Source organism: Rhineura floridana, chromosome 8 (genome assembly GCF_030035675.1).
Source record: "Rhineura floridana isolate rRhiFlo1 chromosome 8, rRhiFlo1.hap2, whole genome shotgun sequence".
In the NCBI taxonomy this organism is placed as follows: domain Eukaryota; kingdom Metazoa; phylum Chordata; class Lepidosauria; order Squamata; family Rhineuridae; genus Rhineura; species Rhineura floridana.
This window is the reverse complement of record NC_084487.1, coordinates 38554261-38577504: the sequence shown is the minus strand read 5'-3', so window position 1 is coordinate 38577504 and position 23244 is coordinate 38554261. Positions and strand designations below refer to the sequence as shown.

Genomic DNA, 23244 nt, shown 5'->3' with positions numbered 1-23244 from the left:
AGGAATCCTCCTCTTCCTCCTTTGCTCCTTCATGATCCAACCTGGCTTGGAGCCGCTGCCACTGCTGCTGGAGGGCATTTAAGGGGTTAATACTACAGAAATTAGGAGGCAACTAGCCTAGACTATCCCAGCATCAGCACTGAATGAGACAGTTGCCAAGTTGAGGAGACCCTCTGGACTCAGCTTTTCAACACCATGGTATTAACCTGTCAATTTCTCCTCCACTCTCGTGAATCAAATAAAAAGAGAAGCTTGAGGGGAATACTTCCTGTCCATTGGAAAAAGATAGAATTGGCAACAAGCAGCAGATCCCATTCTGCTGGGGCCAGTGAGGGGTCCCTCTGCATTCCTGGGCCCTTGGCCAGTGCCCCGCCTGGGCACCAAGAGGTCTTCTGTATCTTTAAAAGTTGTGCAGGGGGAAGGGAGAATTTCACCTTGTGGTTCTTCCCATTACGGTGTTGCAAGAAAACCTGCACTTGGCTGAATTTTCTCTTCTCTTAATGATACAGAATCATTCTCAGGCCCTGAGCCTGGCAACCCTAGTGTAAAACCCTTAAGCAGCATTGTATTTTCCCAACCATGAACAGTAGACATCTTCAGAAAATCCATCTGTCTCTTTGAATTTTGGCTGCTCTGATTTGTCAATTGCATGCTTCTGTTAAAGCCTCTGGAGTGTCACACACACACACAAACACACACGTGTGTTGTACCCATGCTCACACTACAGCATAGGTTTTGTCATTTCCGAGACTTTATACACATATATCCTTGCCTTAGATCAGATCTGATAGGGATTACTTCATAATGTGGGAAATATTTTCTGCACATGCTTAGAAACATACTCTGTGTCATATATTCTAGTTCCAGGTCTGAGTCCTAGAACTGAATTTTTTTTAGGATGGGGAACGGCTTAGTGCAGCCATTTCTCCTACTTTTCAGAGTGAGGACAGTCCTCTATTTGAAGGACTATCTAGTCCAAGTCTTATTTAAAGATAAAGTAGTATAAGAAAGGACAGCACGGGCCTTGAAGTTGCCCATCAACAGCACTTAGACAGCAGACAGAACAGGCACACAGGTAATCTCATCAGCTTTCCTGGTCAGCATAGTTGAGATTTATTGCATTTCTATTTAATTTATAGAAATTGTTTCTAAATTTGCATTGATACATATAAATTAGCATATGCTAATTTTAGGCATATGAAATTTTGGGGCAATGTGTAAGGCCACTCTAGGCTGGTTTAGCCATCTAGGCTGGTCCTGCTGCTGAAGCAAAACTAATCTGGCTCTATAAAGTTGCTTGAATGAGAGGTAGCATTACGCATCTAAAATATATATTCAAGACATTTTACAATATAGACTAAAATACAGAGGCCTCTCCAGGCCCCATTTGCAGGCTTAAAAACTAGCCAGACAAACACATAATGGGAAGGGACTGAGTAAAGGAAGACGGTGGAGGAAGAGACACATGGATTTAAAATATCTGCATTAAATAGCAAAAATGTGTGGAGAGGAATAGGATGTTTTTGAAACAAATAGTGGGAGGAATTGGACTATGGGGGAACTATTTAGCTCTGAGCCGAAGAACCCAGTGTTTTTTGTCAGGACCTGCTGCTGTGCAACTTGACCTGCAGACATTGGCAGATGATGATAAGTCATGTCACTATCCCATGAAAAACTTTTACTTGTTGATTTCTGCAAATTCTGTTAAAAGCCTGAGAAGACCAGGCCAGTCTTCTGGAGGAAGGGAGAGGCATAAATGAAATTAATTATTTAATACATGCAATTATAATTAAATAAATTATGACGGGCAAACATGAAATAATCACCATGCAGCTTCTCAAGGACAAGGGGAGACAAGGCGTTCCTCATTTATAGCTTACCTTACAAATAGCCTAGAGAGTGCAAAAGGAAACAGGCACCTCAGAAATACACCAGAGGAAGGAACCTATCTGTTTGAGTATGTGCATGTTTTTCTGACTGCCCTACTACTCCTTTCCAGACATACACACAGGTGCTGTCTGCTAGTGCTATAAATACCATGCTTGAAATGGTCCATGGAAGGACCTAAATGAGGCACCAGAATAGTCCAACAGGAGCTCCATCACCAAGTCTTTATTGAGTATTACCAAGTGTTGGATTACTGTTTTGCAAAATGAGAGGAATGCAATGATTTAGGGAACACATGTGACACTAAAATGTGTCTCTGGAAGTAGACAGGCTGTGTGCATGCATGCTGTTGCTTCTAGTTGTACAGGGTTCTCCAAAGTGTTGACATACCTTGCTTGCTGTGCGTTCTGCTAAGCTTCAGAAAATTGGTTTGATAATAAACAAGATAAACAGTTTCCACAGTGCTAGAAACAGTTTAGTTTCCAGCAAAGCTGTCATCTGTTTATTTGCTTTTTTAAAAAAAAAATTAATTCAGTAAAGACAGGGATAAAATCAGTTTCTTTCTTTTGGGCTATCCCTCCCCCCCCCAAAAAAAAACACAATTTGCAGAGGGGTAATTGTGCTGGTTCTTTTGTTGCAGCAAAACAAACAGTTTTGTGGCACCTTAAATACTAACAAGTTTATTATGGTATTAGATACAAGGTGTGGGGGTAGGATAGGGTATGTAAACAGTGAAATAAGAGAGAAAAGAAATGCAAAAAAATACAGACAGCGACACTTCTGTAATAGATAGAGAAGAGACCCTGCGACAGATCCAGATGCCCACTCTGTCCCCATATCTACTCAAGGAATGCTATTACAGGACCTAATAAGGTCACCCATGACCTCAGGGGTTTACATAAGAATCTAAGAACATAAGAAGAGCCTGCTGGATCAGGCCCGTAGCCCATCTAGTCCAGCATCCTGTTCTCACAGTGGCCAACCAGATGCCCATGGGAAGTTTGTTCATCTTAATGCCTATATGCTGTCATCTGCCAGCAAAACATTTCTGCATTTTGCATATGACAAACAGGCCAGACTCTATGAAAAAGAATCACTGGGCATGGGCACAAATCTGATAAAGAAATAGCAATATTCGGAAACTAGTAAGAGAACATTTTAACCTACCAGGACACTCTGATACTGATGTGAAGGTGACCTTGAACAATGGAATTTCAAAACCAGACTCCAAGATGAAACTATGGAGTTGCAGTTCATCAAGAAGTTCAGCTCTTTTCATTTGAATCTGAGTGGAGACAATGGCTTTCTGTCCCACCGCAAATGTCAATTAATTCAACATTGCTAAATTGCTTGTATCACCACCTACTAGTGCTGTTGTGAAGGGTCACTCAACTCATTTTGTATATATTCAACCTCTCATTGAATTGGCACTGGCTGTACTTGTTGCATTTCATTTCTCTCTGACCTCACTGTTTATAATCCTGCCCCATGTATATATTCGTGCAACTAAGGATAACACTTCATGCATCTGATGAAGTGGACTCTAATTCGTGAAAGCTTATGCCACAATGAATTTGTTAGTCTTTAACATTCCACAAGACTCTTTTGATATTTCCACCTTGTTGATCTTCATGGCTTTGCCCCAAAAGGAAACCTATGACTTTAACAAAAGAACCTTAAAACAAAAGGTCATGAATTATGTAACCTTGGACCACTAGGACTATTTGTTATCCTCTGCTGGATAATATATTTTCCATTTTGGATTTTAAAAGCTTTGAGAATATGTCACTATCTAGTTGCATTCGTAAATAACTTTCAAGGCTGGAAAAATCCCAGGAACCTGAATTCCAGATCACAAAAAAAAAAAAAAAAAAAAGGTTGGTGGTGCCTAGGAATCTGAAATGGAGGTTGGCTGCTTCACATGCATATTTAGGTATGGTGAATGGGAGTATCTATAGTATTATTGGCAAAAGGCAATACTTCTACCCTACCAATTAGTTCAACACACTACATGATATCCTGTAGTGATAAAAAGGGACTAAAGGCCCAACTAGAAGTGACAGGGTCATCATTCACGTGTCCACGCTGTGTACATATAAAGGGGGAAGAGATCTTTCTTTTTAACAGTAACGTGCATGCAGGGAAGGGAGATGAGCATTCCCTTCTCCTACACTTTACCTCTCCATAATAGATGGCTCCAGGTACTTTTCTCCATTCCTAGCTCTGATTCCGGAAATGAGCTGCAATGGTGGAAAGTGTCTGGAGCAATGGACTGAGGGGAAATATGGTGTATGCATCTCCAAGATGGAGATGGAGTTCCCGAATCAATATGTGTACCAAAACACACCTCTCCTTCGAAATTCGAGATTGTCTAAATTTTGCAGTGCAGTTTTCCAACCAAATAATGCATACAAAAATGTTCAGGTTTGTGAAAAATGCATGCGTTCATGAAACAACATATAAAAATGCATTTTCTTAGGGTGAAAGGGGGTGAATGCATACGTTAGGGAAAATACACATGAAAACGCATATGGATGTTCATGTATGTGTTAAAAATCACACGCATATGCAGAAAAAGGGGGAAACCGATCTTGAGAGGAAAAAAGAAATCAGAACTGACAGATTTGTCCATCCCTACTCCTAAATACTCCTTTTACTGCTAATTTTGGACCCATCTCTCCAACTTTACTTTGCCAGTCCTTTTCTTGGTATAATTCAAGGTTTTGGCACTTATCTTCAAAGCCTAGCAACCTAGGTAGGTATCTGAAGTAATATATGTGTTCCTGTCCCCATACATGTATGTTAGGCTCATCAAGTGAGGCTATCCACCAGGTGCCCTCACCAAGTGAAGTGGTGAGGCAGGTGGCAACCAGAGAAAGGGCCTTTTCAGTAGTGGCACCCGCTTATGGAGTTCATTCCCCAGATAGGCTGCCTGGCACAGCTTGTTATCTTGTAGGTGCCAGGTGAAAATCCTTTTTGTTCTCCAAGGTTTTTTAAAGTTTTTGGTGCTGGCCTTTTCAAATCTTCTCCTTGTAACTATGTTTTTTCTTGCTATATTATATTATGTATTATTTTATTGGATTTTTATTATGAACCTCCCCCCCAGGAGACATTGGCTGAAGGAAGGCATAGATATTTTTTTAAAAAATAAACAGGGCAGACACATGAAAAGAAATGCATCGTGTTTAGTTTGATCCTAAAGGCTCTCAGATTAGTTTTTTGTGCAGCCAAGTCCTGAGCAATCTTGTTCAATGGGGCTTATCCCCAAGTAAGCGTATATGGAATTGCAGCATTCATCTACTGAGTCCATATTTCAAATTATAAGGAAAGCAAAGAAGGTATTTATAGCACTGTTAGAAGAGGAAGGCAGGAAGTAGGAAATTGGGAGAGGGGGCTTGCAAAATCTATAAGGACCAAACCACAAGGTCAGGCCTGGAATTTGTTTTCCCTGAGAGGGGATGTAGCGATGTCACGGAGAATAGCTGCTTTAACCCAGATATCCGCTTTGCTCTCCAACTCAAATATCTGTTACCTTTTCATACTAGTCACTTCCCCTTTTGCAAAGTCAGGTAGAAGTATTTATGTTTCTACATCTGGTGGTTTTCCTCTGTTCAGCCACCAGCAAATCTACCTCTCGTTGCTGTTTTTAACTACTTAAACACTGGAATGAACCATTTAATCATACAAAATCTATCTTCCATTCCTTTGTGCAAGCAAATTTGAGAATATAGGGTGTCTGTTCTGGGTTAGGCTGACTATTTTTCAGGGCACATCTCTTAAATTCTGCAGCTTCCTCAGGGAACAAATTTCAGATCTGGTCTTGACATTTGACACCCCCCTCTTGTCTACTTTCCAAACCCCTCTCCCAATTTTCTATTTCCTGTCTCTAGCAGTACAATGCCAGGGGGAAACAACATCAAATTGAACAGTGAAAGATTATGAACCTTGTGAGCCATTCAGAGAGTTGGGTTAAAAGTATTACGCACTTTCATGCAGGCACTGTTTCTGCAAACAAAATGAGAACACATTAAACTTTTATGTTGTCACTGGGAGTGGGGGGAGTGGAAAATGCCATGATTTTAAAGGGTAATTTAGAACAGGTTTTCAGTAATCCTAGAACTATGTGATATGTGGACACACAGAGGCTAGGACTGCTATATGTTCACTCCCAGAAATAAAGCAGTACTGCTGCATTTACTCTCCTTTCTGGAGAAGCTATGAAGTATCTCCATAGACAGAATTGTTACTGTTTCTCCCCTAGGTTTTTGCCCATCTTTGAGTATGTGAAATATCCTTATTTTGTGCACTGATATTCCTGTACACCTTTGTTTGGAGGTACCAAAAAGACCAGAAGAACCTGCAAAAGTCCTGTTACCAAGGGGCACTTTAGTACAGTTTCCTTCAGTATGAGAGAAACCAAATGAAGCTCTTCCTGAGTATGGAAAAACTAAATGTCCCTCACTTGAGCTTTACCCAAATGGTTAAGAGCCATTTCGGTGCGAGACATGATTTTGTTTGTGAATCCCACACACACTTCCACTCCCACACACTTGGCACACTTAATTGGAGGGAGGTTGTTTACATACTCAGACATCTCACAAGGCACAGGTGAACCTGTGGAACGTTTAGCCTTAACAGTTTTGCTGTTATTATGAGCTACTGTCCCGTATGAAATGACTGAAAGAGCTGGGTGTCAATTCCACCTTAGGAAAATGAAAGTGGCAACTCTAACCAACAGTGTTGGTCTCTGTTGCTCCAGAGGACAGAACTACAACCAATGGGTGGAAGCTGTAGGGAAAGCAGATTTCAGTGGAATATTACCTAATGGTAAGAGCTGTTTGACTGTGAAACAAACTGCCTTGGGAGAATGTGGATGAGCTCCCCTTTGTGGAGATCTTTAAGCAGAGACTGGACTGCCATCAGTCAGGGATGTTGTAGCTGCATGTTGCATTGCACATCCTGCACAAAACAGGTGGTTAGACGAGATGGCCTCTTGACTCCTTCCAACTCTAAGGTTCTATTAACAAAGGCAAGTGTGTTGTAATGGCTATATCAGTGACAGTGCATGTGGTGGGACTGAGCTGCAGCGTTGCCCTCCTAACACCAGTGTCACTGCTACTTACCTGGACAGGGTGGGGACAGGGTGACAGTGAGGTCAGGGCTGTGAAGTTGCACTGGCTCTCCTACCAGTGCACCCACAGGGCACCGGCCTTATGTCAGGTGGACGACTCTGCAGCTCTGACCCACTATATGCACTGCTACTGAGCTAGATGGTTGGACTAGGTCTTAGGACACCCAAGTTCAAATCCCCACCATAAAGCTCACTGAGGACCATAGGCCAGTCACTATCTCTCAATGTAGCCTACTTCATAGGACAAAGTGGGGTGGGAGCGGGGACCATATATGGTGCCCTGAACCCCATAAAGAAAAAGTGGGGTATGAAAGTAATGTGTTTTTTAAAAAACCAAACAAAAAAACTTTCATCTCACAAGGGTTGGATGGCATATTAATTTGCCACTTAAATGTTACCTAAGGTGGAATTCACAGCAAATTTCAAGGTTTCTTCTCACATGAAATGAAATGCTTGACAGATTTTGAAGGAAGTCTGAGTTTCAGTAAGACTACACACCATACATTCAAAGCACATTATTTTCCCCAAAGAATCCTGGGAACTGTAGTTTGTTAAGGGTACAGGTCACTGCAGCTCTGTGAGAATTCCCAGGCATCTTTGGGGGAAATAACACACTTTAAATGTATGGTGTATATGCAGAGGGAAGGGCTGTAGCTCAGTGGTAGAGCATCTGCTTTTCATGCAGAAGGTCCCAGGTTCAACCTCCAGCATCTCCAGGTGGGGCTGGGAGAGACTCTTGCCTGAAACCTTGGAGATCTGCTGCCAGTCAGTGTAGACAATACTGGGCTAGATGGACCAATAGTCTGACTGAGCATAAGGCAGCTTTCTATGTTTTACATTGTTAACTGACATAATTTTGCTGGCCCAGAACAATTTGTGATGAAGCCAAGTTCTGTACATAAAACTCTATAATCCTTTTGAGGCCACTCTATTCCTGCTGTTCATAGGTATAACAGATAAGGTGGAGAACAGCTGGGAATGACAGCCAGTGGAATTCTCTTCCTGTTCTTGTCCCATCCTTTAAAAGCCAACATGCATGTTATCCACACAGCTGTGCCTTTAAGTGCCTTCCCCAACCTGGTACCCTCCAGATGTTTCTGACTGCAATTCCCATTCTCTCTGACCACTGGCCATGCTGGCTGGTGCTGGTGGAAGTTGGACTTGGAGTCCAAAACATTTGGAGGGCACTAAGTTGGGGGAGATTCTTTTATGCAAATTGCCAGTATGGACCCCCCGATGTGGTTTGAGACCCTAGCATAAAGGATTTGGGGGTTAAACCCTTGACCACTCCCCACAGCCACAACTGTAGTCCCCATCAGGGCCCCCATGCCTGCAATTTGCATTGGTGAAGGACACATATTTGTATCAATGGGAGCTTTTTTCCCCTTGCAGATTGCAGATGTGCGGCTCCACAGGGGTAGGAGGCATAAAGGGTTAACTTGATTACCCCCACTGCTAGGGTCCTGATCTGGATCAGGGGCCCACACTGGCTATTTTTGTAAAAACAAAAACCTGCACTTGAAACACAGCTATGCAATAAATGTCATATAGTTTGGCCCACAACAGCATCAATTAGGTTTGAGTCTCGAAGAAGAACTAACATTCCTGGGCTGGGAGGAAGGGCAGGCCCTTCCACAGAGTTCCTTCTATTGAGTGGTAGTCGAGCAAAATCTGGAGTCTCCATTTTTAATCTGCACACAGATACCCCTTGTGCAGGGCCGGATTTAAACTTGTTGTGGCCCTAAGCTATAACATGAGTGAGGCCGTTCCCTCTTCAGCAAGTATGTGCATTACTTATAGGGTTAGCGCAGTCGACGACGACGACACTTGGGTGTTTTTTGCAAGAATCCAAAAGGCTGCATGTGTATGACATTCTATAGAATTGTTTACTGTTTACAAGCGAGCCGCAACAATGATATTCAATACCTACCAAAAATTATCTTCATTTTGTATGATGTTTATGGTTTACCGGTAACAATGTTGTAAACGTTTTCTTTCTTTCTTTCTAATGCGAGGCCCCTTGTAATGTGAGGCCCTAAACTGTAGCTTGTTTAGCTTGTACATAAACCCGACCCTGCCCCTGTGGATATAGGCAGTGGTGGCTGGTGGCTCCATGTCTTTGAGGCACTGGAATCTGCTCTGGGTGTTAGTACAAACTTTCAAGGCTTCCACACCTTGGACACCTCCTAAAAGACAGTTTGGACTAAAACCCAGAGTGGATTCCACTGCCCCACAGACATGGAGCCACCAGCCGCCATGGGATGTAGGGTTTTTTTGTTTCTGTTTTTGTTTTTTGCCTTTTGCAGTTGCCCCAAGACATCTTGGCTGCTTTCCTTTCATGAACACAGCATGCTAATTCTTTTCAGCCTAGTTTCCCCACAATTAGGTCTGCACCGCTTTCAGCCAACTGTGCTTTTTCCTTTGCATCTTGCTGGGGAACTGGCATCAAGGAGTTCTTTCTTTCAACTCCATTTCTGAAAAGGATTACTTAGGTGAGATTAGCGCTCACAAAAATGAACCGAAGCCCTAGCTGCAGCTTCGGTCCAGTATTAGAAAAGCACACACAATTCTATCAGGCCACCAGGCTTTGGTGCTAATCCATGTTCCAGGTTGGCACTTAGTGGATATCCTTAGGGAACAAAGAGCATCTTATGGTTTTATGAGGCAGATAAGCTGCAGGAAAACTAACAACCCCATGACACAGGTCACTAGAATTAAGACTAGCAAAATGACCAGCAAATGGGCATACCTCTAAATTCTGGCCAGGGGTGATTTACTAGAAATAGCTAAAGCTCTACCATGGGGCAGACATTGCTACTATGGGTTAAAAGTACGCATGCAAGCTGTAATCCTAGAGTAGATTAATCCACAGAAGCTTTAGTTAATTAATTAGTGGGAGCAAATGTTAATCGGCAAGTGCAAATTTTAATTAGTGCAGCTGAATGTGAATTATTTTATAATTATTTATTTTACCGATACCCTGCTCTTCCACTGAACCAAGAGCTATCTAAATGATGAGGCTTGGCATCCCAAGAGGTCCATGAGATAACACTTGCATTGGATGTGTAAGGCAGGAGCAATGAATTTAAGAGGGGGGTGTCCATGACTATGTTGGCCGCACAGAATGGCAGAGGGACTTCATATGTTGCTAGAAGAACAAAATTTAGGAGAATTGCTCACCACTTATTAATGCAGACCTTTGCACCTTCTTTTAAAAAAAAGCAATCACAGCATTCTTTATGCAAAATATTTAACGTGTCTTACTCTCCAAGTACTGTTTCCCTCTAGAAAGGGCTTGTGTAAACAGCATCAGGAATTTGGACTATTCATGGTCAACAGTCATTTTACTGCTATAAAACTCAAGAGGCCTCTGTCTCATTTCTAAGCATGTCCTGGAATCTCACCCAGTCAGCAGCAGGAATGCTGAGTACAGAAAATCATCAGGTTTGTGAAAAATATTGTGCTCTTTTTAGCCAGTGTCATTTCATCCACTGAGCCTCAAGGGACAAATGACAGAAAAGAGATTTGCTGTGCAATCTCATACATGTCTACTCAGAAATACACCCCACTTAGTTCAGTGGAACTTACTCCTAGGTAAAGGTGCACAGAACTGCAACCTTAACTCAGTTTCAGTTACTGCTTTTAAGCTTCCTCTTTGTAAGTTGTCTTATGAAATAAACATTGGAGACATCAGTGGAATCCCTAATACCAGACCTGTTGGCTGCATCAAGACTTACCTAACATTGTATACTTTCTTGATTACATCTGTCCTCCCTATAGCAAGCAAACACATGCTTCTGTTCCTCATGAAGCCTGAAATCATCCCAATTGTTCTGAAGAGGATATGTTGGTGTAGTTATGCCATTAAGTGCCTTCCCATATACTCCATTCAATATCCAAGATACTGCTTTGGATCTTCTCCCCAACACAGTTAACGTGGATATTGTTCTGAGTAACTGAGACCTTTTAAGTTGTGGTGCCAACACTTTGGCATTCCTTCCCCACTGAGACCCATATGTCCCCGTCACCATGTGTAGAAGAAAATGGCATAGTGTCCAGTGGAGTGCAATACAGCAGTCTAAGAGAAGGGCAAGGAGGAAGAAGCAGAGGTCTGAGAGGAAAGCTAGGGGATTGCAGGCTAAGGAAGTCAAGGCCATAAGGCTTCCAGAATTAAGCCATGAGTGAGCTCCTGTGTCTCTAGGTGCCACATAGAACTCTTCCTTCTTTGGCTTCATTTATACCCAACTTGTGACCTGGCAATCCAAAAGAGGCAGAGAGAGCCAAGAGGTAGTGCAATGGTCCGGGGTGCTCAAAGCAGAGCCCCAGGGCCTCCAGTTACTGCTCCCTATTGGGAATATCTAATTGAGGTTATTAATGGTTACTAGCCATGGTGGTTATGTATTTTTACCTCCAGAATCAGAGGCAGCATGCCTCTGGGTGCCAGTTGCCAACCCAGATCAGAAGCAACCCAGATCACAAGCTTTCATGGCCTGTTTCTGGGCTTCTCACAGGCATCTGGTTGGCCACTTGTGAGAACAGGATGCTGGACTAGATAGGTTTTTGGTCTGATCCAGCAGGGCTCTTCTTATGTTCTTATTCCCATACTGCAATACTGGAGGCATCGTGTGTAAATTGTCCCTCTTGATCCTTGACTGGCTGCTTGGGATGCTTTGGGGAATCAGCAAGTATGAACCACATACTGTAATTTTTTGGGTTCTGTCTTTGTCCTTGAATCTTTTAAAAGCATGTGGAGACAGGAAATGCACATATTGTATACTTAGCTTAAGGTGTGAACTTCAAACAGATTTAGTTCTACTGGGGCAAAACGGTTTTATTTCACACTGTTTGTTTTAATTGAATTATGAACACTTTAAATGGGGAATGTAAGATGAGCCTCCCACTGAGAGAGATCTTAATGAGGCAGGTGATCAGGGCTTTGCTATGGCAGGCTCAGCATGGAACACACAGCCTTGACATTGGTATCTTTGCTTATCTATTTTTGCTTTTTGAAAAACACTTGAATAAAATAAATTATTTTATTTTAACTTTTTAAAGAAAGAGTGATAGCTCAGAGGCAGAGGTCATGCTTTGCATGCAAAAGGTCCTAGGTCCAATCCCTGGCATCTCCAGTTAAAAAAATCTTGGGTAGCTGGAAAGACCTCTGCAAAACCATGAAGAGGCTGTGCTGCCGCCAGTCAGGGTAGACAATAGCAGCCTAGACAGACCAATAGTCTGACTCTATATATGGCAGTTTCACATGATCCTGTTTCCTAAGAGATGTTCGGTATTTTATTTTAATTTCACTTCTCTTGCTCATTTTTCACATCTCTTTGGAGTTACTCCAATTCCCATCAGCCCCAGCCTACATGGCTGATTGTCACGGATGATGGGAGTTGTGGTCCAGCAACATCTGAAGGAACACAGATTCCCCATCCCTGATCTAACCAGTTTTGCCTATTCTCACTTCTGCCTGTATGCAATGCTGGAGTGCAAAGCCATACCCATATTCTTGCTTTTGGATGGGAAAGACTCTCTCTCTCTCTCTCTCTCTCTCTCTCTCTCTCTCTCTCTCTCACACACACACACACACACACACACACCACACACACAGACTCTTAACATAGTTACAATCTTATTTAATATTACAGAAGTCAGTGCCAACTAGGGAGCAGGTGGACAGATTATAGAAAAGAGAAACGGAGGAAAACTCTCAGTTACAACTAGGAACTCTGTGAGTCAAGGCAAGAACATCTGTCTTTGCATGTGTTGAGATTTTGGGGCATTTACTTCCCACAGGAGATCAGGAGCAAGCATGTGCTATTGTAACTAAATACTAATAGAGCCCTTCAGAATTGCATTATGTAATTCTGTAGTACACACAACTTTCCATCACATTTTTGAAAGAAAAACATTTGGACTAGTAACAAATTACAGGCCAAATTTTACAAGGCATCAAGTGTTCTCAGATCCTCCAGCCAGCCACTGCAGCTGTCACTCAAACACTTCGCTTAGCTGCTAAATCAGCCTTCCCCAACTTGCTGTCCTCCAGATGTTTGACTACAGCACAGCCATACTGGCTAGGGCTGATGGGAGTTGTAGTTCAAAACATGGAGGACGCCAGATTGAGAAAGGTTGCACACTATCTCCTTCTTTACCCCAGAATACTTTGCCGTTGAATGGAAGCCTGGAAGCATTATCCTGTTGTACACCCTCTTGATAGCCTTGGACTGGGAAGCAGTTTATACATCTGTAAAATAAATAAATAAATACCCTACATGATTGTGACTCAAAATTGAGCCTGGCAAGTTGGTTGACTAGCTCCTGAAGATTTCATGGAAACATAATCTCTAATGAGAACTTCCCTTTGGGAGAGAAATAACTCCAAACTAACAGAAATCTGCCACTGAGCTGCACATATTATTAGGAGTGTATTACTCCCAATTAATGGCTGCTGCCTATTAGGACTAGTGGGGCAGAAGGCTGTAATACCAATAGTAGATGGAGACAGCACCAATGACAGGCAAAGCTAATTAATTCTAGTCATCCTCCTCTCTGCTGAGTTCTGTAAGGGGCCACTCTGAGATTGAGGAGGAGGAGGAAGCTGACAGCCAAGGCCATCCCCTGGATTGGATGTAAGAAAACAGGCAGGAGGGGCTAGGCGAGGACAGACTGAGGGTCATAGGCCAGTGCCCCATTCACTCTAATGGAACATCCTCCACTAGCATTACTCTGAGCCACTGTTAAACACTTCATGACCAACAGGGGTCATGAACTAAGTCGCAAGGCGTGGGGCCCTCCATTATGCAACAACAGCCAAACTCACAGATGGGTTAAGATTATTTTAAGAGGAATAAAAGTTAAGATTTTAGACAACAAACTCTTGAAATGCATAGAGGACAATAGTATCCACCCGATATTTCCTTGCATAATACGAGACATACGTTCATGAGTTTATCAAAACTGTTTAAGTTTTAGACAGAAAAGGCTGTGGAAAGGGTGTAGCCATCAGACATTTTTCTATCTAAGTGTAACTGGGGGATGGGTAGCAGGTGAAATAGTGAAGGGAGACATTTGTAGCATTTTACCAGAAAGAGGGGTGGAGGGTCTCTCCAGTCCTACCAATAGGCTGCATTCAGCAAACTGAAAACTTCTTAGTCCTTGTGCCAAATGATAAAAAGTGCAACAAGTACAACTTGCCCACTGGAATTATCACAACATTGTAAGAGGAGAGAAAGCAAATGTCTCCATTATTCCTCATACAATCATATCATAACAAAAAGAGAATCAAACTGTATGTTGTTTGTGGGGCAGAAGCTAACAGAGTTCTTCTCTGCCATGTCCTCCTTCCTTTTTCAGGCAACCGGTCCCATTCTTCCGATTTGCAACCAACAAGCCGTTTCTATTTGTGTTCACCCAGATGTAAGTCTCACTTTGGACTTACTTCCAAGCAGGGATGGAGAGAAATATGAGTCAGCTTACATTTAAAGGCAAATCTACCTAATTCACACTTTCCAAAATAATATGCAAACTGAAACACACTCATCCTTCGACATTCACACTTCTCTGAATTTTGCAGTGCAGTTCTCCAGCCAAGTATTGTGTTCAAAAATGCACATACTAGGGATAAAGCATTTATAAAAATTCATATATTTGTGGAAATAGCCATTGTCTTAAGAGGAGATGTTTTACAAAAATGTGTATATACTAGGGGGGCAAAGCCCCCTGCTTGCTTCACTCACCAAGCCCCCCACCTCCGAGCACACAAACACACACTCCAGGCACCCCCAAACACCCAGGCACACACACCTCAAACGCACATGGACACACAGAGACACACTCACACACACACACAGAGGAACTCTATCTCTGACACACACGCACACACACACTCCCCCTCGCCACCACCCACCCCCAGGCACCCACATTCCCCAGTCCGCTTGCCTCTGCTGTTGGGCCATTGAGGCCCAGGCCCAGGCCACAGCCCTCACACCCATTGCGGCCTCCTCCACCTCTATCACAACAGCTGCCGGGGACTCCGTCATCATTGCCACTTCAGCCCAGGCCTGCATGGCCACCACCAATGCTTCCATCACTGCCACCACAGCTTGTGCCGCCCCCAGAGATTTGCTGCCACCACTGATGCAGCCTGCACAGCTCCCACCAATAGGGCCTACATGAGTGCTGCCAACGAGGCCTGTGTGTCCACTGCAAACAGCACCTGCATGGCCACCACCAACAGGGCCTGTGCAATTTGTGCAGCTGCCACCGGTGAAACCTGCCTTCCCACTGACAATGTGACCTGTGTGACCTGCACAGCCACTGGCGATGAGGCCTCTACAGCCACTGGGGCCTGCGCAGCTGCCACCACTGCCAAGTAGCCCATTTGTTCACCCAGTGGCCTTTGCCACTAAGCCCTCACCATCACGCCGCATGACAGCATGATAGTGTGAGGGCTTACATTTTTATTACATAGGAAGATTAGGCAAAATTCCATACTAAAATGCCAATTAATTTTCCTTAGGACTTTTTAAAAAATAAAAAAGCACAAACTGATGTAGAAATGTGGAGAACTGAACTTAAGATTGGAAAAATAAGAAACTGAGAGAAACTAAAACTGTCAGATTTGCCTATCCCTACTTCCAAGTCAATGCACATAGGACTGTAGTATAAAGAAAACACATAAAGAGCAAGAAACATTGCTATACAGACACCAACCTAGAGCCAAGCTATATATTCAGCAAAATCATGTAACCGAAGCCTTCCTGGCCCGTACACCATTAGACTACAGTGAAGGATCATTTTTCTGAATGCTCCCTCAATGAAAGTTCTTCCTTATAGGAAACTACCAACCAGGGAAAAAGAGAGATGCAATGAAACCTAAATAAAAGCAAGAGCCATAAAACACTCTGGCTTAAGTTTGCTCAGCTCATAGTGGTGCTAATGGCCACCCACCATCACCATTTAATGCAACATCATTTGTCATTCTTATTTACAATGTGATTGTGGATAGGGGCTCTAAGATTTCTTTGTCTTTTTTCATGGCACAGTCGCTATCCTGGAATAACAAAATTCTGAAGTGGTTCCTCTCTTTACAAATTTAAGGATTTGTACAGTTGAAAAAAGAGTCAGTCTCTTGATTTCAAGACTCTCACAAAAATAAGAGCTAATTTGTTAAATGCGGTATCATGACTATAACTTTCCTCATTTGCCAAGGATGGTCCCAACCTTCTGATCCTTGTTCTTTGTTAATTGCTGTTTCTATTGTGCCCTATTTAGGACATAATTTAGGAGTGAAGCAGAAAAATCTCAGTGAGGCCCCATCTGCACTCTGCATTTAAAGCGCTATTATATGCCTTTAAACAGTCATGGCTTCCCCCAAAGAATCCTGGGAACTGTAGTTTGTGAAGAGTGCTAAGCATTGTTAGGAGACCCTAATTCCCATTGCAGCAATTTCCAGAGTTCCCTCTGGGTGTGGCGGTCTCCTAACAACTTTCAGCACCCTTAACAAACTATACTACTCGGGATTCTTTGGGGGAAGCCTTGACTGTTTAAAGTGGTGTAAATGTGTAGCATACATCAGATCTGAATCAAGATAAGCTGCAAGGATCCAGTCAGAAATCCCAGTTTGACCTTATCGTGACAAATTTCTTTACGGCAGCTTGGCCAAAATGTTGTAGCAAATAGAGTAAATCTATGGTCCAACCTAAGATGGCTGATGCTATATTGGACCTTAGACTGCCATAACTAGTTGATATCCAGTCCTATACTCTGTTGTGGCAGTGTGGGTAAAATGAAGAGGAGGGAGTGCAGCCATTTCGGACTTTCCATTGAGTCAATGAATGTATCTTTATTTATAACAGTCCTATTGCTATCATAACTTTAAAACAGGGGGGGGGGCTTTCCTGTTCCTTCCCCAGAACCACCCATTTCCTTCCTCTAACGCTAGCCTCACTGTGACTTCATAGGACTTGAACTGTTTTTCACCAACGCCATCGCCTCTTCCCTATTACAGGTTGTCATATACCAGTATTACAAGTAAGACTGCACAATGAAAGGAAACATGAGCTTATCACAGTACCTGAATTCAAGCAAGTGGTTTATTATAAGGTTCAAGCATTATCCAGCTGCTCCTGAAACCACAATGGTATTTAATTTTTTTTAAAAATAGCAAACCTTTTCCTAGATGCTGTCTTACTTGCAGAGATACAAAGAGTTACAAGGACAATTTGAATAGGCCTTGCCTGGAGCACCTATTCTTCCTGCATATACTCCTCCCTAAGACATGCATTTTGCCAGGAATTTGAAGAGCTATTTGGTTTTAACATCTTATTAGTTTAATTGCGTTTTAATGCTGATTTTTATATGTTTATATGTTTTATATGTCTATATGTTCTTAATGATATGTACTTACAGTAGGCCCCTGCTTTACAGCGCTTTGCTTTACAGTGTTCCGCTAATACAGCGGTTGTGAATTGTAGAAAGGCCCCGCTTTACAGCGCTTGTTCTGCTTTTATGGCAGTTTTTTGCCACCAGGCGCCATTTTGGTCAATGCAAGTCAATGGGATCCGCTTTACAGCGGTTTTCGCTTTACAGCAGGGGTACGGAACGTAACCCGCTGTATGAGCGGGGCCCTACTGTACTTTTATCTGGAAGCCGCCTTGAGTTCCAGTTTGGAAAAAAGGCGGGGTATAAATAAAGATAATAAATAAATAATAAATAAATAAAGAGCTATACAAAGTTGTTGCTTCCCCTCCCCTACATATATACAATTTGTTTTATCAACCAGCATGTAGTTTAGTCTGTCTAAACCCTGATCTAGTACACTGCTATAGGTCTCCATAGAAACACTTATGTCTTCGTCAGCTAGAAGCCTGAATCCAATTCTTCCTCTTTTGGCTCTTCAGAAGCATGGCAATGTTTACTAAAGAGCTGCTGGCAGAGCTGGTAGTTTAACGAAGAACTTGGCCCTTCATAGCGCACTGCGCTTCTCAGAATTGCAGACTAGATGCGTTTAGACAAAAAATAACCACTGAATATTGGAAATTCTGTTTTATCTTGCACTTTATATACTGTTTTCTAATGGGTATACCTTGCTATAAAACTTGTACTAAGCCCCACTTTCAGTTCTAACAGCTAGAGTAACTCTGATTCTCAAGCTAAAATTTCACAATTCACTGTAGATAAACCTGAAGAAACATGTACACCCAGCCTATTAAGAGCTTATTCACACCATCAACCATTAAGAAACTGAGACATTAGAACAACTTATTACTACAACTAGACAGGATTCTTGCTTTGTTTAATAAGGTGAGTTTTTAAACATACACACACATCTATTGGCATGTTGTATAAATTTATTCTGCAGTAGCCTGACCTCCACTGATTTAAAAGGCAAAAGGGCACTTGTTCCTTCAATTAAAGAAGATGCCTCTGCCTCCAGAAATTTAACTTCAAGAGACCATGAGAGATGGGACTGAAACCTGCAGAATGGCAACTCTTAACAACTCAACACAATTTACAAAGCTATCCAAAATTTGACAAGTAAAATATAGAAACTGGTTTCCCAAGGGCAGGTACTATAAAATAGGGTAAACAGGGCAGTTGAAGCAAATGTGAACTCACACAGGTTCAAGGGATGAATCAGAGAAGAGAGATCTAGTGATCTGTGCATAACGATCTATGCACAGGCAATAACAGGCTGTGAATACGTTGGAATTCTGTATTACATGTAAACTGAGACTGTTGTTTCTGACGAACAATCCCTGTAAGGGAGAGGTGGCTAACCTGTGTCCGTCCAGATGTTGTTAGACAACTCCCATAATCCCTAATTGTTGGCTATGTTGGCTGGGGCTGGTAGAAGTTGGAGTCCATCAACATCCGCATGGCCATAACTTAGCCACCCTCTGTTTTAAGGCAACCAATCCTTGGGTTGTATCCAAACTTTGTTATGTTTAGAGAAGACCTATTGAAATCAATGTTAGTCATGTTTAACTTTAGACTTATTCATTTTACTGGGTAGTTCTAAGCATGAATATGTCTTGTACTAACCCCTTGTCTGAGGAAACAAGCCCAGCAGCAGAAGTATTCCAAGACATTAATTTTCTTATGAATTTTCACTTACTTACTAATTTTCACCTCGGCTAAAATTACCCTTGTTCACACTTTCCAATGCAGCTTCTCCATCTTTCGCTCCCACATATGCATCAGTGTTTCTAGTAAACTGAAAAGTCACGAGCCAAAGCATTTGTGACTAGGAGAATCATACATTCTCATGCATTACAGCTCATTGTAGACACTGGGACGGCAGACAAATTGGCTTCATGTTCATGTTTTCAGAAGAATGCAGGCTCTCAGTGGCAGTGGCTTCTAGATTGACATGCCTACTCCTACAATGCAAAGAAAGTGGCAGCAATAAAAATATTTAGTGAACTTTGAGTTGTCCCAGCAACTCAAATGGATCTTCTGGTGCAACGCCATTTACAGAATTCTCCAATTTAAAATTACTCAAGTAAGACTGCAATCCTTTCACCACTTTTTAACATTCAAAGTTTTTCTCGGCTTTTAGCACCTGACATACTACCTAAACTAGACATGAATAAGTAGACTTCGCTAAAATCTCCAACCCTGGATTTTGATTTTGATTTTTAACTTTTTGGTGGGAATTAAAGACTGACTACTTAGAAACCAAACTCTATTAATGTCATTCATACAGAAAAAGCAGAGTTTTCACTACTAACAATGAAAGTGTCTATAAAACATTTTCATACATACATCTCAGCTTTACCATGAAGCACTATGAAGCAGTTGTAGTATATTCTGGAGGAGGGGGCATTTTCCTATCTCCATCTACATGTGAGTCATTAAAAAGAGAGAGGTCTCCAATCTACAGATGGGGCATCATTTTGTCTTCAGGTGAGAAAATATTGACATAGAAGTAGTATCATCTCCATGCCTTTTTCAATGCTGGTTCAGGTCTGTGTAAATGCTTTCACCCGCATGGTTTCTCAAACAGCATGTTTAGCATACCATGCAGGCAATTCTCCTCCCAAAAGGACTGGCAGCACTTGTGTAGCATATTAAACATACTGTTAGGAGAATCACATTGGCAGATGTCTTTGCACAGACCTTCACCATACAGCTGTCTGGATCCACAGTATAAAGGGGATCTCAGATTGGTACTACCAGTAAAGAACTACTAGAGAGACCACCTTTGTGAGATCAGTAATCCCACTCATTCAACCTTTTATCTTTCTGCAAAGCAGCTATGGGAAACCTGAGGCCTTCCAGATGTTGTGAGATTACTCTTCTCATCATTCCTAAACATTGACCATACTGACTGCAGCTGATTAGAATTGTAGCCCAACAATATGCGGAAGGCCACATATTCCCTGTTCCTGCTGTAAAGACTGTCCCTTAAGGACAACTTTTCCCTGTCGTTAACTGGACATGAGTATCAGCATATTAATTATATACCAGATGTGCCCTCTCCAAAGTATTCATCAGGGCTAGCCAACAGAGGGCCTTGGCCAATTATCAGGGATGATGGGAGCTGTAGTTCAACAACATCTGGAGAGCACCAAATTGGCCATTGTTGCTAAAAGTCAAATTGCACAAGTGAGTGTCACAAAAGTCCTGAGATGAGCCTCCCAAATCATTGTAATGGGATAATAATGCAGAACAAGGTACTAGGGTGAGATTCATTTCAGGCCACTAAGGGAATTAACAGAGGGGAGCTAAGCACAGAATTATCTTGTAAGCATCCAGAAGAAAAAGTTTTGAAAACTGTTGCAACAGAACATGAGAGACCAGGTGTGACTATTTCTGGTCAATTAATAGCAACCAAATCAGAGGAGTGCACTGTTAGTCTGCCAGTGTCAAAAAAGTTGAGACGCATCTTAATAACCTTTTTAAGAAGGAAAACATCACAAATCCCTTAAAAATGAGCCATTTGAACTTGTTTCTCCCTCCCTTGTGATATTACCTACACATAATTGTGTCACAAACCCAAGAACCACACTTTTTTCTGATTGCTTGAACCTCAAACACATGCACATAACACAGTTTTTGAACCTGCACTGTCCAAAGCACACCGCATAGACAAGTCTGAAAGATCTATACCACCTCTTCCTTGACATTATGCTCAACATTTATGGGGACATGGAGCCTGCAAATGCAGTTGTGACTAACTGCCGTGAACAACACTATTTTAGAAGTTGCTGGGCACAGGTCCTTTGAGCAGGAGAATTTGTCCTCTGTTCCTCATTTGATTATTTGCTTGACACTAACCCAGCTACTTGAGGAAGTAAAGGACATTTTGGCTCCACACCTTCAGTTTTGTTTTTGTCTCTCTAGGAAAGAAGCCAGTCTCACAATCCGTTGCTACAACTTTTAAATCCACACAGTACTTTTTCTCAGAGACTTTGTGACTATGCAAAAGACTGTACACCTTAAGGTTTTACTTTAAAATACTTCTTTTCAACATTTCTTCAAGAATACATCCACAGAATACACCACTGAAACTCAGATTAGCTATGTTGTTAACCTGTCACCTGCATTTCATAGTTTCCCATGATAGACATGAAGACAGGCTGGGTGCAGCATCCAAGTGTCAGCACATCTGGAAGTACATTATTCAGTGTCCCTTGTATGGAATTAGTGAAATCTTTTACATGTGTTAGCCTCTCTGTATTGTTCTCTGAAGCTGCTTTTTTCTAGTTGTTCCAGAAACTTACTGCTGACATCCTAAACTCACACTGGATTGGAGAACTTTATAAATGTCAGTCAACTGAATGTCCCTGGAAGGGAACTAAACATGAGTGCCATGTCTAAGAAAGACAGTGTACAAGAGAGACTGAAGAAAAGAGAACTTGAGGGACAGTGCAATCCAATACATGTCTACTCAGAAGTAAGTTCCATTAGGTTCAATGGGACTTACTCCCAAGTAAGTGTGTATTGGATTGCCGCCTAAGTGAGGTTTGGCTTAGATGTTTGCAGAGCCGGTGTACTCTCTTGCAAAGCAAACCTAGCGCCACAGAGAGAGCGGAGAGGGCGCCCCAGCTCAATGCTTTTGCCTTCCTTTCCCCCATCACTTCAGTCCAGGGGATGGTAGTCATTCAGCACACAACAGGCATACTTGCGTGCATTTCCCCAGGCAAGACCCGGCAGCAGGAAGGTTAAGAAGCCCCAGCAACCCAGGAGATGCTGCTGCCCCTTAGACGGGGAGTGGAAGGTGGGACCGCATAGGGAAGGATCCACTTACCAATGTCAGAGTTGCAGAAAGCATCCTGAGGGTGAATCGGGACGCAGGTACAAGCTTCCACCAGCAAGTCGCCCAGGTTCCAGCTGCACAGCAGCACGAAAAGGCTCAGCACGCCCCCCGACATGCTTCTGATGCTACCGCCCTGCTGTTACGCGCTCTCTCTCCTCTCCTCTTCACTCAACTCGGAGGGGGGAAAGGGTGGAGGACCTCTTTCAAACAGTTGCGATTTCTGCAGCCCCCACACCTCCCTGCCCCTTCTACTTTTCGGCGGCGGAGGCGAACGACAGCGCGCGGGGCTTTTCAGGACTTTTGTGCACCGCGTTGGGCTTAATTTAAAAAAAGGTGATTCGATTCTGTCTTCTGCACGAGTTCGAACCCCACTGAGCGCCTCTCCGCCTTCTCCGCTCTCGGCAGCAGCGGGGAGTTATAGCCTTGATCGCGCCCCCCTCGGGCTCTTGGGGCGCCGCCCCCCGGACCAATCGGAGCCCCGCATTACCTCATCCCTCAGAAAAAAGGGGAGAGGCTACCAAACCCACACACGCTGGAGGCGGGGTCGCAGCAAGGCATTCATCCGCTCCATATAGGGAATCATGTGTGCGTTCGCTGTATGGATGTGCTGGTTGGGGCTGCGCGCGAGATTTCGGTTGTGGGGAACCGCGCGCTCTGCGCGGCAGAGGAACGGAGAGGAGGAGGGAGGAGGAGAATAGGGGAATTAGTCCATGCTTCTCGCTACTTGCCACAGCAGAGGAGCTTCTCACTGCAACCGCCGCGCCATCCCAGACCAACAGATCGCAAAGCGCTGCTGGAAGTAGATGGTTGTGGAGACGACTGGGACCCAAAGACCCACACACATAGTGCTGTCCCTACCAGCCCTATTCCCCATAACAGTCCACAGTGCTGCCCCGTCAGAAGACATGCCTTCATAGCTGATCTTGCTCTGGGCTGGAAGGACTACTTAAAAGTTGGT

General features: G+C 43.0%; 2 protein-coding genes across 3 annotated transcripts in view; one reads left to right on the top strand and one right to left on the bottom strand.

Annotated features, from left to right (window-relative positions):
• TIMP3 (TIMP metallopeptidase inhibitor 3) overlaps nucleotides 1–22698 on the bottom strand; it is a 57333-nt gene extending 34635 nt beyond the window's left edge. Inside the window, exon 1 of the mRNA XM_061638973.1 lies at nucleotides 22278–22698. Within this exon, the coding sequence (XP_061494957.1) occupies nucleotides 22278–22401 (124 nt within the window). The 5' untranslated portion in view covers nucleotides 22402–22698. The remainder of the gene's footprint in view (nucleotides 1–22277) is intronic.
• SYN3 (synapsin III) overlaps nucleotides 1–23244 on the top strand; it is a 272542-nt gene that overhangs the window by 86248 nt on the left and 163050 nt on the right. The gene's annotated exons all lie outside the window — the stretch shown is intronic.